Source organism: Triturus cristatus, chromosome 5_2, assembly GCF_964204655.1.
Source record: "Triturus cristatus chromosome 5_2, aTriCri1.1, whole genome shotgun sequence".
Classification (NCBI taxonomy): Eukaryota; Metazoa; Chordata; class Amphibia; order Caudata; family Salamandridae; genus Triturus; species Triturus cristatus.
The window spans coordinates 219,654,282-219,669,220 of NC_140588.1; the positions used below are offsets into that span (position 1 = coordinate 219,654,282).

Here is a 14,939-nt window from a genome sequence, read left to right on the forward strand (position 1 = left end):
GCAACTGCATTGGGCCTCACCTTGTTTGTTTCGCCGAGAAGGTATTGATGGGCTTCCCTGTGCCCATTTTGTGAGGCCACCCTGAAGGGCCAGGAGCTCCTGACAACAGGGGAACGCTTTGATGCTTCTTTTGAATGTTTATGAGGAGCTAGGCTCACTCGCGCCTCCCAACCTACGAAGGATCGCTACTAAAGCAAAAAGGTCGGCGCGTGGAAGGGTTTCAGATGGGGGGACACCCTGTCATGATTGTACAGTTTGCCAACGGCTTTTCCAGAGTCAAAGTCAATGAAAATGAGCAGCGGCAATAATACTCTCACCTGACTGTTAAAAATGAAATTCCACTTTGACATCGAGCTTGTGCTTTAAGATGGAACTATCACCATACAATGCCAAAACACGCACAATGCACTTTGGGAGCAGTAGTTTAAGACTGCAGTCACGTGATGCGCTATGGTATATTAGGCTCGAGCGCACCTGGAGCGCTTGTGATCCAGTCTGTGAACAAGGCAGGAGCCGAAACGTTAGACAATTGGAAACAGGCGCTTTGTGACTTTGGAAATAAAGCGAGTTGCAACTGCATTGGGCCTCACCTTGTTTGTTTCGCCGAGAAGGTATTGATGGGCTTCCCTGTGCCCATTTTGTGAGGCCACCCTGAAGGGCCAGGAGCTCCTGACAACAGGGGAACGCTTTGATGCTTCTTTTGAATGTTTATGAGGAGCTAGGCTCACTCGCGCCTCCCAACCTACGAAGGATCGCTACTAAAGCAAAAAGGTCGGCGCGTGGAAGGGTTTCAGATGGGGGGACACCCTGTCATGATCGTACAGTTTGCCAACGGCTTTTCCAGAGTCAAAGTCAATGAAAATGAGCAGCGGCAATAATACTCTCACCTGACTGTTAAAAATGAAATTCCACTTTGACATCGAGCTTGTGCTTTAAGATGGAACTATCACCATACAATGCCAAAACACGCACAATGCACTTTGGGAGCAGTAGTTTAAGACTGCAGTCACGTGATGCGCTATGGTATATTAGGCTCGAGCGCACCCGGAGCGCTTGTGATCCAGTCTGTGAACAAGGCAGGAGCCGAAACGTTAGACAATTAGAAACAGGCGCTTTGTGACTTTGGAAATAAAGCGAGTTGCAACTGCATTGGGCCTCACCTTGTTTGTTTCGCCGAGAAGGTATTGATGGGCTTCCCTGTGCCCATTTTGTGAGGCCACCCTGAAGGGCCAGGAGCTCCTGACAACAGGGGAACGCTTTGATGCTTCTTTTGAATATATATATATATATATATATATATATATATATATATATATATATATATATATATATATATATATATATATATATATAAGAGAGAAAGATACACCCATACTTTTAGTCCTACTTTTATGTTTGCCTTGTTGGTCTATCCCGGTTTTTACTTTTCTAAATCTGGTCACCTTATAGCAACGTCAAGCCACAACAAATCAGTGCATGTGCAGTGATGTCCAGTGGTTTTAAGGGACATACATACAGAAGTGTTGCTAAGAATAGCTCTATGCTCACTAACCCAGAGTACTTCTTTTTTTCCTACTTAGAAGCGCCAGTACTCTCCTAATAAAAGTACTGGATGGACCTCAGCTGACAAGTACAGGTATTTGAAATAAAACAAGTGCAGGTAATTGAGTACTTGCCACTACCTGCCAATTTTAAGAACTGGCAATGTCTTAGAATGAAACTTTTGTCACCCAGAGAATGGTTTCTGAAAGAACAAAACGTGTGAAGCATGGACTATGTAGAAACTACGTAAAGCTCAGCAGACCCTCTGTGTCTTTTGTGAGAGCTGGGAAACAAATGTCCAGACACCCGTGAGCTGTGTTCAGTCAGTGCCCGTGGTGAGCTGTGCATGATTCACCACAGCTCCTGCCCTGGAGCCCTTCCCTCCCCTCTCACCGTCTCCTAGTGACATGACGCTGCCTGCAAGAGTAGGACAGAGCCAGTCCATGCCACCGTCTCTTGCCTGCCGTGTTTTGTGCGGGAGATGGCAGCCAGGCCCAGGCTGTGTGGTGCGGTGCAGTCACACGGACTCCTCGGTGGTGGAACCGCACCGCAGACAGACGAGGCGGAGCGGGAGGAGACATTGTGGCCGGGATTCGGACCCCAGTACCGGGCGGCGCTGCTGGGGCTGTTCCGCCAGCGCCTGCAACTGGAGCCCCGGCACCTGCTGCTCTGCCTGGGGCAGGACGCGGCACCGGTGGCCGCAGCCCTCCGGCGAGCCTGCCACCTCCTCCAGCCCCCTGTACTGTGGGAGGGACAGCAGGCTCAGCCGCCCCCCTGCCAGCGGGCCCTTCTCCTGCATCCGCCTCACGACCATCACCAGGTAGGTAAGTGAGAAGACGATGGAGAAGGGAGGAGACAGATATAGAGTTTCCTTAGCTTTGTGAAAAGGCATGTTCACCTGATCCGCAACGAGAAATCTTGGCTTTGAGCATCGGATGCTGGAAGTTAGTTAACAGTCCAACGTCACTTGCAGGGTCGCCCCAACTTCTGACCTATTTTTCGTCCTCTGTGGATCACGTTGTAAAGTCATTTCATTATCTCCACTCTTCTAGAATATTCCGACCATCCGTTTGTTCGCTGTTCTTGTCATATTCGTATTTACTAAATCCACCACCACTGCAACTTTTGCTACATCTGTCGTGACATCATAATTTCTTTCACTGTCGTTTTCTCAAATGTGTTCTTTTGCTGCAGTCTATTGCTTTAAAAAAAGATATCCTTATGTTTGCCCATCAAGCGTGGCCCAGATCTGGAATTGGCACTCATGCCTCCTGCCTACACGCTTCAAAATGTATCCTCCCAATGGTGGATGAGAAGCAAACCTACTGCCATCTCCTGACGGCCTCCACCTTCCATTTCATTGGGCCTGCTACCTTTGGTTGATAAATCTCTCAACTTGACCGTTGGGCTCTGAATGGAGCTCAAACCTAGGCCCAGATTCTCAAAGGTGTCACGGAACGCAGCGCAGCAGCCAAAAATGGTGCGTTGCGTGACAGGGAGAGAGCAGGAGAGCCCCATATTCACAGAGATGTGGCTTTCTCCTCCCCTCTCCCTAGCGCCGGGGCTGATTTCAACTGCCCTGCGCCAGGCACACTTAGCGTCATAGTGCTAGGGTGCGTGCCTGAGTCTACCATAGGATTTGTACAAGAAGGGTAATACCCTTCCTGTACAAAATACTATGGCTAGACAAGTGAAACACGTTTTCCTAATTTGTATATGTGCTGTACAGTGCAGCACAAATGCTAAGTTGCACAAGGAAGGAGAAATTAAAAGATTTCTCTTTTTAACTCCTGATTTTCAGTGGCGCATATTTTTGGTGCTAAACCCTGTCTATAAATATTAGTAAATATGGTTTAGTGTCTAAAAGCATGGGTGGTTGCATGGAATGCCCATGTACCACCCATGTAATGCCCCTTGACACAAAGTAATGAAAAGCAGCGTTTTGCACTGGAAATGAATCAGGAAAAAAACATATGTGCTGGTTAGCGTCACTTTTGTGATGCTAACCCAGCGCAAAATGTTTGCGAATCTCCCCCTTAGTTTTGTAGTCATAATATTGATATTGGGGGAGTTAACGCTTGTCCTGGCGTGAACTCTCTGGTATGTCTATTACACACCCCTGGCCTGTGTGTAAGGCACAGCACTGAACTCCTCTGAGCTGGCTGTGGGTAAGGTACGTCACTGCAAGGTCCTTGACTGTCTGCAACAAGCATTAGTCCGAGACCCGTCTCCCCCATCTCAGTCTGAACTATCAGAGGAGTTCTGCCTCCAGAGATAGCTGTCCCAATATGTACTGTGAAACGAAAGTCTCTCTTTCGTCGTCAGCCCTCCCCTTCGCCACTTAGCCGGACCCACTTCCTTCAGATCCTGCTTCATAGTGAAGCTGAATACCTTGAGAAATAAAGGAAAGGACTCGTTGTAGGGAGTTAGGGAGGAAAGTAATGCTGACTGCGACAGGGAGGACTAAGGTCCAGGGTAACAAGTTTTTTAACACTGTTGAATCAAAATGTATCTGGCCCACTTCACCCCTCTCCTGACAAAACTTCACTGGCTCCCCGTTCACAAGAGATGCTTATACAAGATTCTGACTCACGCCTACAAAGCCCTGCACAACAAAGACCAGCATACATCAACCACCGACTGAGCTTCCACCAGCCCACCAGAATCATGCGATCGGCCTCCCTCTCTCTAGCTCACACTCTTCACATCTGCCAAAGCAACAAGGGAGGACGCTCCTTCTCCCATCTGGCCGCGAAGTACTGGAACAGCCTTGCCCTCCATCTCCAGACTCCATCCTCTCTTCAGGAGTTCAGAACAGGACTCAAGATCTGGCTTGGACCTCTGTTTCTGAAGACCCTGGTGGGTGATTAGTCACTCTTAATTAATCCTTCTTGATTGATTGACTGTATTTCCAAACTCCAACCAACAGTGTTTGACAAATGAATTTGTGGAAACTCATGTTGCCATACTACAAATTTTCTAGCCAAAGGAACACCAGTTGCTTCAGCCCATGATGAAGCCACTCCCCATGTCAGCCTTCTTTATATGCCCTTGCAAACCTGCAGTTCCTTTACTGCATATGCTATTGTAAGGGCCTTTCTCACTCACGTCCTTAGGAAGTGTGTCAATGGCATAGTTACCTGGATTGGCAAGGCCAAAAGAAAGAGAAAAACGCAAGCTAACTTTGGAGAGGAAAAAAGGTCCCATAGTAAGGACCTGCTTGTCACAGATATAATTGCCACCATGAACAAAATAACTTCTAGGTCAAAAAGTCTTAGGACACCATACTCAAAGGCTCAAATGGCTGCTTCTGGATAGAATCTAAAACCAATATTTAATCCCAATCTGATACCATCTTCCTCGCTGTTGGTCTAGATAAGGAAACACTTCTCAACATTCTAGAGACATAAGATTCAAATCTTCTGAGCCCATGGCTCCCTGAATGCTGTTCTTGCCGACCATTGGATTTTTAGGGTATCACAGACAAACACAATGTAAAACCCTTCTGAAAGAGATCCCAAATCTTTACCTCATTACATGAGGCAGGGTCATAAACATCATCTGCACACTATTTCTGAAATGTAGCTCAACGTCAGGCATTGAATGGAAAAGTCAAAGCCTTCTAGAGGATTGAACTGCCACATCTAGCTCTTTAGTACCATTAATCATCCAGGCTGTCAATTTTAGACAAGCAATAACTTTCCCTGCTTACCACAGGGGTCAGTAAGAGATATGGGAAAGAGGGAGAATCCATTTCCGCCCATTCCCCATCTGACGAAGCAGAGGATACCAGAAAGAGCAGGGCCAAAAGGGAACAATTATCACTAAATTCACTTTCTCTCTCTTTATCCTCAATGGAACCCTCCCGATTAGAGGAAAAGGAGGAAAGGCATACAGCACTGCCATGCACAAGTCATGGTGCAGTGTAGTTCCTATATCCCTGATAGGCTCTGCGCATTGGAATAACATACACTATAGATTTGACATAGGACTAAGGTCAGTATGTCTCTGTTGAGTATATTAAACGTAATTACTTGAGTGTGCCAGCTAACTCAGAGGTCACTAGAAACTTCTCGAAATTACAAGAAGGGATTAGTCTCTGACAACCGCATAAGCATGACAACTTTGTTTCCCTTTAGAATCGGAACAGTCTCAGAATCGTGGAAACAATAGATAACAGTTTCACTCAGTCAATCGTGCATGCTTCGTTTCTACAGAGTTGCACAGAAATAGGGAGATGGGCGTTTTTAATAAAAGGGTTTATTGAACAGCCTTATTTCTCGTGCAAGAGATATGAATTGCTACAATCGTAAGACAGACTGCGAAGTACAATATGTACGAGGTTAGCAGTAAGATAAAATAATACTGCAATAGCATGGTTTGTAGCTATGACATATATTGATCAAAATACATACATAAATAACATATGCTAAAATGTGATGCTCATCTTATGCTTCTAAATGTTTCTACCCCAGTGTACCTAACCTAAGTGCAGTACGAGGTTTGAAGTAGGTGCTGTTTCTAAAGTATAGCTAGCTATATTTTAGTTTAGCCAAGAGTTGCCAAAAGTTTCTCTAAGTTCTAATCAGCTACATACCTGAGAATGAGAGAGGTTGGAATCTCTTTTCTGGACTCGATAGTCTAACCCCCCGCAAGGGAAGTCAGAGAGCACTGGAGCTGGACTCTCTGCGAAGAGGATGGCAGCGTCAGGTCAGTGCATCAGGCTGGAACTCGATCTCCTTCCGAACTTGCCGTGGCGAACCGCGTAGTCTAAGTTGGATCGAATCCTCTGGGAACCACAATTTGCCAAGGCAAGTGCTGGTATATTTATACCTTGAAGGTGTCTAGGGATGCCAGTATTGACGTAAAAGTTGGGCAGAGAAACGTCATGAATGAACCCCTAAGGAATAGATGTTCATGCATACTTAATGAGTTCTTGGAGAAATCAATATTCAAGCTGGGGGAAATTCTTTAAGGCTTAAGGGTCTGGTTTTCCAAGAAATCGTTGTGACGTGGATGGACGGATGTAGGTGGCCATGCCTGTATTTGGTTTGTACGGAAAAAGTCTAAATAAGGGCCGCATTTCTATGTCCAAATAAGAGCAATGTGAATTGTACCTACATAAGGGCATAAATCGGGATTCCTATAAATGGAATCTAAATCTACACAGACCACCCACTCCAGTTTCGTATGAACGACGTTACTAAATCCCAAACGTTCTAAACATATCTTAAAACAGAGTATCGCATTGGTTTGCTAAAATAAGCTAAAAACATATTTAAAACATATTGTCTAAAAATACATTACAAAACCATTGCTATGCATAAAGTGTTGTACATATTAAAGGCAATGTTCATTCTAAGCATAGGATCACATAGGAATGCTAAATGAATGAACCAAAATATATACATGTGATGAAATGGCTCGTAAATACAGAAGAAATAGGGCCGAAACCATTTCATATCAGGTTACACAAGTCAATTTGTTATTCATGACAAGGTGGTATACTGTCCCTGGAAGTGTTATCAAAGAATTCTGTTCTCTATGAAAAGTTCTACTATACGCAGATTACTGTGCCCAGAAAACCAAACAATTTTTTGGTCGGGGGAAAAAAATATATAATCATAGAAAATGTTCCAAAGTCAGTATTTACGTTTGAAAAAGAATGAAGGCCAAATTCAGAGTCTCTCCGGAACACTTTGTGCTTGATTCAAAAATCAGTGTTCGGGGATGGAGAAAACATAACATTTTCTAATCCAATAGACAACAAGTCGTCTACCGTAGTGGGTGAGAGTTGGAATACCTCGTGTAGAAGATCAACCGCACATTGCTGCGGATTATCGCCTTCAGCATGGGAAGCATCAGCAATGTCCGGATTGGATGTTACCTGCGTGCCTGGTGTTTCCTCTCGTATCTCAGCAGTAGCATGCTGTGTCTGTGAGATCTCAATGAATGCCGCCATCAGGATTGGTAGCCGCTGGGGACAACACATAGCATGGGCCGTTATTGGGTCAAGCAGAGTATCGATATACGTAGGCATGACTGATGGGAGTGTCAGACAAACGTCCAGCACGCATTCGTCCCCGAAGAGCAGGCAGCGTAGAACAGGTAAGATGCTATCTTGCCAAATTGGTCTAAATGACAGAAACCAAGTGGTGTTTAATTCTCGTAGACGAGTTAACCCCAGAATTTGGACGATGCGCTCACGACACCTCATCTCCAATAGAGTTCTTTCCATGGTGAACTGGGTATCGCTGGTGATTTGGCTTGCCATATCGCAGCAGTAGGAGCAAAAATAGTATCCCTGCAACGAGTGCTAAAAGGAGCGACAGTCCGCCAAACACAGAGTGCATGAAATTCGGAAACATTCAGAGGACTGCTTGAAAAGGTGCTAACAGTCCTGCGCACACATTCTTAAATACATGTACAATACCGCTCGTATCAGACATGTTTAAGTTACGACCTAACATTTCTGAGAAATGCACAGGGCAGTTTGTATACAGAAGGGTATGTATCTCCGCAGAAGTCCTTGCGACTTGGAGGGCATAGGTTTCCTTGGCAGAGGTTAAAGGCACAGTTTTTTGTAAAAGAATGGCTTTCATTCTGCTTAAAGTATCAACTCGTATAGAAGAGATATTCAGTGAAGGCCATAAATGCGACTCCCTGACTAGGTCTACTTGTGGAAACAAGACTTGCATACAGCAAGTGACCCTGGAAGTAACCGTTACTAGATATGGGATACCTGGCAACATGCCACAGCAGCTGTGATCATTCAACATAATGTAACTCCCGTTCGAAAGTTGACCAAAGATTGGTTTAATCACTGCTGCCGGTGAACCGTGCAGGTGGCAGGATAAGTTTGTAGTGGAACTGTCACAGGCCCCGTGTAAGTTAATACCCTGACAAAGGAGAGAACCGCTTAGTGCGTGTTCACAGTTTTCACCGCTAAGGAACACTTCACGTCCCCCACTCCAACATCTGTGTGTGTAAGGTAAATTCCAGGATGTCTTGATGTATTCTTTACCCAACCTTTCATATTTGCCTGCTGGTATATTTTTTAGGCAATACTGAAAATGGACAGTCGTAATAGGCAGAGTATTCTTACCATGTATGATCCACTCAGTAGCTGGTTTTTCTGCCACTGTGAATGGTAATTTCTCTAGTTTTTCAATGCTCAGCACCGTATAGTCTGCTTCTCTTTACGCCAGTTTGATCTGTCTGTCAGTGAGATTGAATTCTGAAAACAGTGACGTAGTATTGATTAAACGCCAAGGCACATAGCCAGAACGCAGGTTTTGAAGCGTCCAGCCTAATAGCATGATAGAACGTAGTTGTGACAGACCATGTTGCAACATGACCAAGTCTTGTTCCATGATGTCTATGACAGAGGATACAATGCTGTCCAAAGAATATATCCTGGACGACAGAGCCGTTAACCCATTGTCTACTACAGAGAGAAATTTCTCTAAATTAATACGATCAATTTCTCGTATTCGTTCTGCAGTCTCTGCTTGAGTGACCTTCCATGCTTCATTATAAGCAGCGTAGATACCGGCATATATGAAACGTTTTTGATGCGGTTTTCTTGGTCCTTGCAAGAATTCCCTAAGATCAGCATCTTCTTGAAGTAAAGTTAAGTGTTGTTTTACATCCTCTAGTGTAGCTTTCTGTAGCCAATCAAGGCAAAGTTTCCCTACACTGTAAGTTGTTACTACCCCCGGATGCTGTCTTTGGACAAGACGTGGGTCTAGCCTATGAAAGGTAAAACCTTGTGTTTTGTTCAGGAATCTATCTTGACAGTTGTTTGTGTCTAAGGGCCAGAGCAAGCATTTTTCCCATTCAGGATCTGATCTGTTGTGATGCAAAATAGTATATACATCGACCTCCCCCTGTGTAGTGCTTTCACTTGTAGGTGCAGGCATAGACGGAGTGTTCATGTCTTTTATCTTGGCTAATCCAAGGCATGAAGTTTGTTGGACAGTGTTGTTCAAAAACATAATTTGCTCAGGGATGATACAGGCTCTAAACAAAGCTTCTATTCCCTGTACTTGCCAATCTTTAGTACCCCAGACAGTTTTTGTCTCAATATTGTCTTTTCAAAAGTCGTAACCCTGTCTAGACTGTTGGGCAATAAAGGCTGCAGAGTAAATCTGTTTGGTATTTGTTAACATATTTTTCATTCCTGTCTTGTTGACATTTTTAAAGTAAAATGTTTCTGCATTTGATACATTGAACCCTGAAAAATATGGAAATTTCATTGCAAATGTTTTGGAGCTACCCTTTGGAGGCGTAGGACAATGTTCCCATTGGTTATACATAAATACATTTCTAGGCATCGCTGTGATGTTCACTGCTGACAAGTCTCTTGCTTCACGATGAGATGATTTGTGTGGCTGGAGAAGTAAATTCACTCTTGTACTTGCTGTGTCCATTTGAATATATCTTCCATTAATCAGCATACCCAAAGTTATTACCAGAGCTAACCAAAGTAGAAAGAAGAATATTCCCAAAACATTCCATAGTTCAATCCATGGTGAAACCAGATACGTTTTTTCCAGTAGATGAAAAAAGTCTGTTGCTTGTTCTTTGAAAGTTCTTTGTACTGGCGTAGTTTCAGGCTCGCTGGGATCCTCAGAAAACATATCAAAGTTCATGAAATAGCCAGAAGCAGTTCTGTCAATGGTTGGAATTGCATCCGTATTTGATGAAATGGCTGGAACCAGTTGATCACTTGTTACTTTGTTGTAGACAGGTGTATCTGGACGAACTGTTATTTGGGTCTCAAGAGGTACAAGGTCCATAGCATTGTTGCTTAGTCCTCTATTTCTTACTGTCGAATCTTCAAAGGTGATGAGTCTCTCAGTTTGAACCTCTTGGATTGTAGCTAGAGGAGTACGTCTGCTACATTGGCGGAGTCTACTTGGCCTACTGTTCAGTATTGGCCACATAGTGTGGTTTGATCAGGTCTATGGACACAAATCTTTTCTCCTTTTTACCAGCAAGGGGCGGCAAAAGTACTGTTCTTGATCCTTGGATTGCTAGGACAGGTGCTGGTTGTCTGTAAGAAGGCCCAAATTCCTTCTTGTCCGAGATATTTTCACTGACTAGATCCCCAAGCTTTGGGATCCAGACAAGCCTTGCTGGGATGGCCGGATTTTTCTCAGTGGTGGTTGGCTTCAGGACCACGTTGCTTTGTTGTTTTTCAAGTCATTTAAGTCCTGTAAAACAGCCAAATGATCTTTGATATCAAATTGTTTGTTTTCCACCACTGTGTCTTTCAAATCTAAGTCCGGAACCAACATTCTTGTCCCAAACAGGACCTCATATGGAGTGACACCCCCTAGAGAACTTCTTGGCAAGTTGTTTAGTGCGCGTTGGACCCCATATAAATGTGTGACCCACCCATCACCCGAACCTAATACCCTAGCTGATATAGACTGCTTTATGTCCCGTTTTTTTCTTTCCACAACAGAATTTCCCTCAGGATTAAACGGAGAAGAATACCGCAATGCTACGCCCAGACTGACCATGGCTTCGTTGTAAGCCCTAGAGCTAAACGCAGGACCCTGGTCAGAATGTAGTGTGCCTAATGCGTATGTGTCGATAAAGACTCGCAAATCTTTTATAACAGTTCGAGCGTCAGCCGAGCGCTGAGGCCACATCCATAGGAACCTAGACTTAGTGTTTCTGGGATTGTATTCGTCCACAAGGACGCATGCACATAGTTAGTCTAATGCTGTCTAACAATGGTGTCTGCACTGGACTGACTACGTTGTAGTCAGGTATCTAGTGGTGTTCTGTACTGCGATCTCTATTGCATGCCATACAGTTATTGATGAAGATGTGAATGTGAGTATTCATCCCAGGCCACCAGTACATCTCTTTTAGTTCTAAAATTGTCTTTGCGATCCCATGATGTATCAGACCCTCTCCCAGATGCGCTTCGTAAATCAAAACTGCTCTACGTTCCCTGTTTGGAATTACTCTATCCCCCACTCCAGGGATTCGAGCAAACGGAACACCATTCACATCAATTATGTATGAGTATTTGAGTGGAAACTTTTTAGGTAATGCCGCACGGCTGTCTTTGCTTGATGCATTGACAGCCAGCATTATTTTGCTTTCTATTTTCGTTTTTGAATTAGTGATTGCAGCTACGGAAGCCGTTTGCACAGCCCCTTTCGCTGCTTCATCAGCCAATGAATTCCCTTCAACGTGAACGCCATCATGTTTGTGACTCAGCGTGTGTATCACATGAGTGTTTTGTAGTCCGTTTTGCAACTGAACTACTTGTTCCCAAAGCATTTTGTGCTTGATTGTGCCACCTTTTGCATCTTTGAAACCATTTTGAATCCAATTCTGTAAATACTTATTGTAAGATTGAACACAGTAAAAAGAATTCCACACTAGCAGTGTGGGGAATTCGCGATCTGTATTTTCAAGTGCCATCTTAAATGCTTGTAGTTCAGCTCGCTGAGCTGTACAATCTCCTAGAGATTGTGTTTTTGTGACCATTGGTCTGAATTTGCCATCTCGCATACGACCTTTAACAATAGCACACGCCGCACTGTAAGCTTGTTTGCTCCCCTAGCGGGCTGTGCAGATCCATCAGTATATATTATAAATTTATACTGGTCAAGAGGGAGAATTTCAGTAGGCAGAGGACATTCATGTTCATATTGCAGGAATGCTTGTGTTTTTAAATATGGATCAAAAACGTGTTCAACATCAGTTGCAGCAAGAGAATTAACCCATTGTATCCATCTCGGATGTAAAGCTTTTGCATTTGGAATGCTAGCCTTTGTGACTGCCTCTAAGGCTTGTACAGGAGTCACAACCATAATGCGTTTCCCCTGTGCTAGGGCTCTTTCTTTTGCTACAGCGGTTTGAACTGCTATCAGAATTTTTTCTGTAGAAGTGAATTTAATTTCTGCTTGTGTATACAAGTGGGATTTGTATGCAATTGGTACTTTTTCACCTTCGTTAAAAGTTAAGTAGGTGAATCCGCATTGACCCGGAATTATTCAGATCACTAAGTTGCGTACGTTTACGCGTGTTTGCAAGTGTTTCGTTGCTAACATGTCTGTTTGGAGTGAACACATAATTTCTGTGTGTTTTTGGGTCGAATCTGTGATTTTAAAATCAGATTTGATTAATTCGTAGAGAGGTTTAACCCTTTCTGCGTAATTTAAAATGTACGTTTTTCCAAAAATCTGGAAACCTAGGATCAACTGTAAATTCTTTATTGTTTTTGGAGGTTGGAGCAGCGCATACTTTTCTAAAAAGTTGGCTGCCAGGCTTTTGCCTTCACTTGATAGTTCATATCCTAGAAAAAGGACGTTGAGGTGGGCAATTCTTGACTTTTTAAAATTGAATTTGTAACCCTCTGAGGCGAAGCCCAATATTAAGGTGCTCACCCTGTTCAAGTGCCTGTCCAGGTCATCGTCTGTCAGATATATATCATCGACATATGACAATGCTTCGTCATCATAAGTTTGTAGTAACTCTGTTACCCTTGCTGAGAATAACCCGGGCTGTTTTTGAATCCCTGGGGCAGTCGACAGAATTGACGCTGGGTCCCCATTATTGAGAAAGTGGTCAAATATCTGCTTTCAGGTGCAATGTTTTGACATAAGAAACCATTTGAAATGTCTAATGTGGTTTTATATTTTTTGCGCACAATGTTATTCATTAATGCTGTAATTCTGCACTGCAAATGTTTTGCAACAAGAATTTAAGTGTCTGTAATCCAAAACTATACGATATGTATTGTCTGGTTTGGAGACATGAAACAAAGGATTGTTCATTGATGAGGTGCATGTTTCAATCACCCCCTGATATTCAAGTTGATATAAGATCTCCCTGACCTGTTTTTTAGCTTTTTGCTTAACTGGGTACTGCCTTTGTGCAGTTGGTTGATTTTTTAACTGGATTTTATGGTGAGGTGAGTCCTCATCCCATCCTACATGATTTTTATACAGTGCTGGGGTTTGGGCTACTGCCCATTTCCTGGCTAATGTATATTTTAAATGTATTGGAAAAATGGTTGGAGAAGGCAGGCATAATGATGGCCTCGCCATGTGAGCACTCCCTGACAAATTCTGGTGGCCAGTCTTTTTCTACTAAAAGTATATCATAACCCCTTGAAAGTTGCTCTCAAAAGAATGCTTTCACTTTTCTTGATATGTCTCGCTCCATCCAGAGTGTTATTTCAGATAACCAATGTGGAGAACTAACCCTGGTGTCTACAGTCTCAGCTTGTATGTCTTCACTCACGTCCACTGTCTCCTGAAGTCCGTTCAGGTTCTGGCGAGCTATTGTAACTTCTGCTGCACTGTCCAGCATGGTCTGGGCCCATTCTATGTTCTGTAATTGAGTTCTCAGTATTCTCGGCATGCCTGATCTTCAGACCTGCTACCTTTTTCTTGGTGAATTGAGGTTTTGCTTTATTTTTCTGAACGTGTTGATCGTCTTTGGACTTCATGCGTTCTTCCTTATTTTCTGACCGTCCTCTTCTTTCGGATGTCTGTGACGATATCTGAAAGGTACAAGAGAAACGTGTAAAATTATCCTGATATATGTCATGTTTTCGCAAATTATCCCTATTCCTGAGGTTGTTCCTGATATCAGAGGCCTCCTTCTGTGATGGAGACCAGCCTCGGGAATGAGAACGCTTCTTTTCAGAATTCTGTTTACTATTTTCCCACTTCTTTTTAGAAGAGGTAGGAGTGTTTTTAGGAAAGAACTTATCAGGACTTTCAGACAGTTGTGGTTTTAACTGTATAGCTCTATTAGCTTTTGTATGTTTTTAAGTAATTCTTCGTCTGACATTGATTTCAATGTCAGGGTCAGGTGTGTAGCCGGCTAAAATCGGCCCTGTTGCTCCTGGTCTACCAAGTGGACCGAGCCTGGTAATGTGATTGTAATGTTTTAGGGCGCCTTTAAACCAGAGCTCATGCTCCTGGTATTTGAGTGGAATTTCAATATCCTCGAAAGGAATATATTCCTCAGGTGGTTCATCTTCTTTGTAGAAGTGAAATATATGTGTTACTGGATTTGATTCTGGGAATACTATCCATGAATAGAATAGCTCTGTCTGGTGAGATTCATATGCCTCTATCACAAAAACTGCTCTACCACCTCTTGGTGTCAGACCATGTTTTATAAGTTTTAGAGTGATGGCTCTCCTTAAATTTGGTGGGATGTGTATAACACCCAACTCGTTAAGACCTGTATGGTCAGCAGTAGCTTGATCGTTGTTGACAACATCATCTCCGGTGTCGGACATTGTTTAATGAAAAATTGCAGAGCAAGATTCAAGGAAACAAAGATAAGGTGCACAATATTTTGGAATACTGTATCCTTCAACGTTGAACAAAACCAAACAGCTAATACAT

At 43.4% G+C, this 14,939-nt stretch overlaps 1 protein-coding gene across 1 annotated transcript in view; it reads left to right on the plus strand.

The window, feature by feature from the left end:
- Nucleotides 1–1,987: 1,987 nt before the first annotated feature.
- LOC146822819 (uncharacterized) overlaps nt 1,988–14,939 on the plus strand; it is a 119,814-nt gene continuing 106,862 nt past the window's right edge. Inside the window, exon 1 of the mRNA XM_085606589.1 lies at nt 1,988–2,362. Within this exon, the coding sequence (XP_085462715.1) occupies nt 2,024–2,362 (339 nt within the window). The 5' untranslated portion in view covers nt 1,988–2,023. The remainder of the gene's footprint in view (nt 2,363–14,939) is intronic.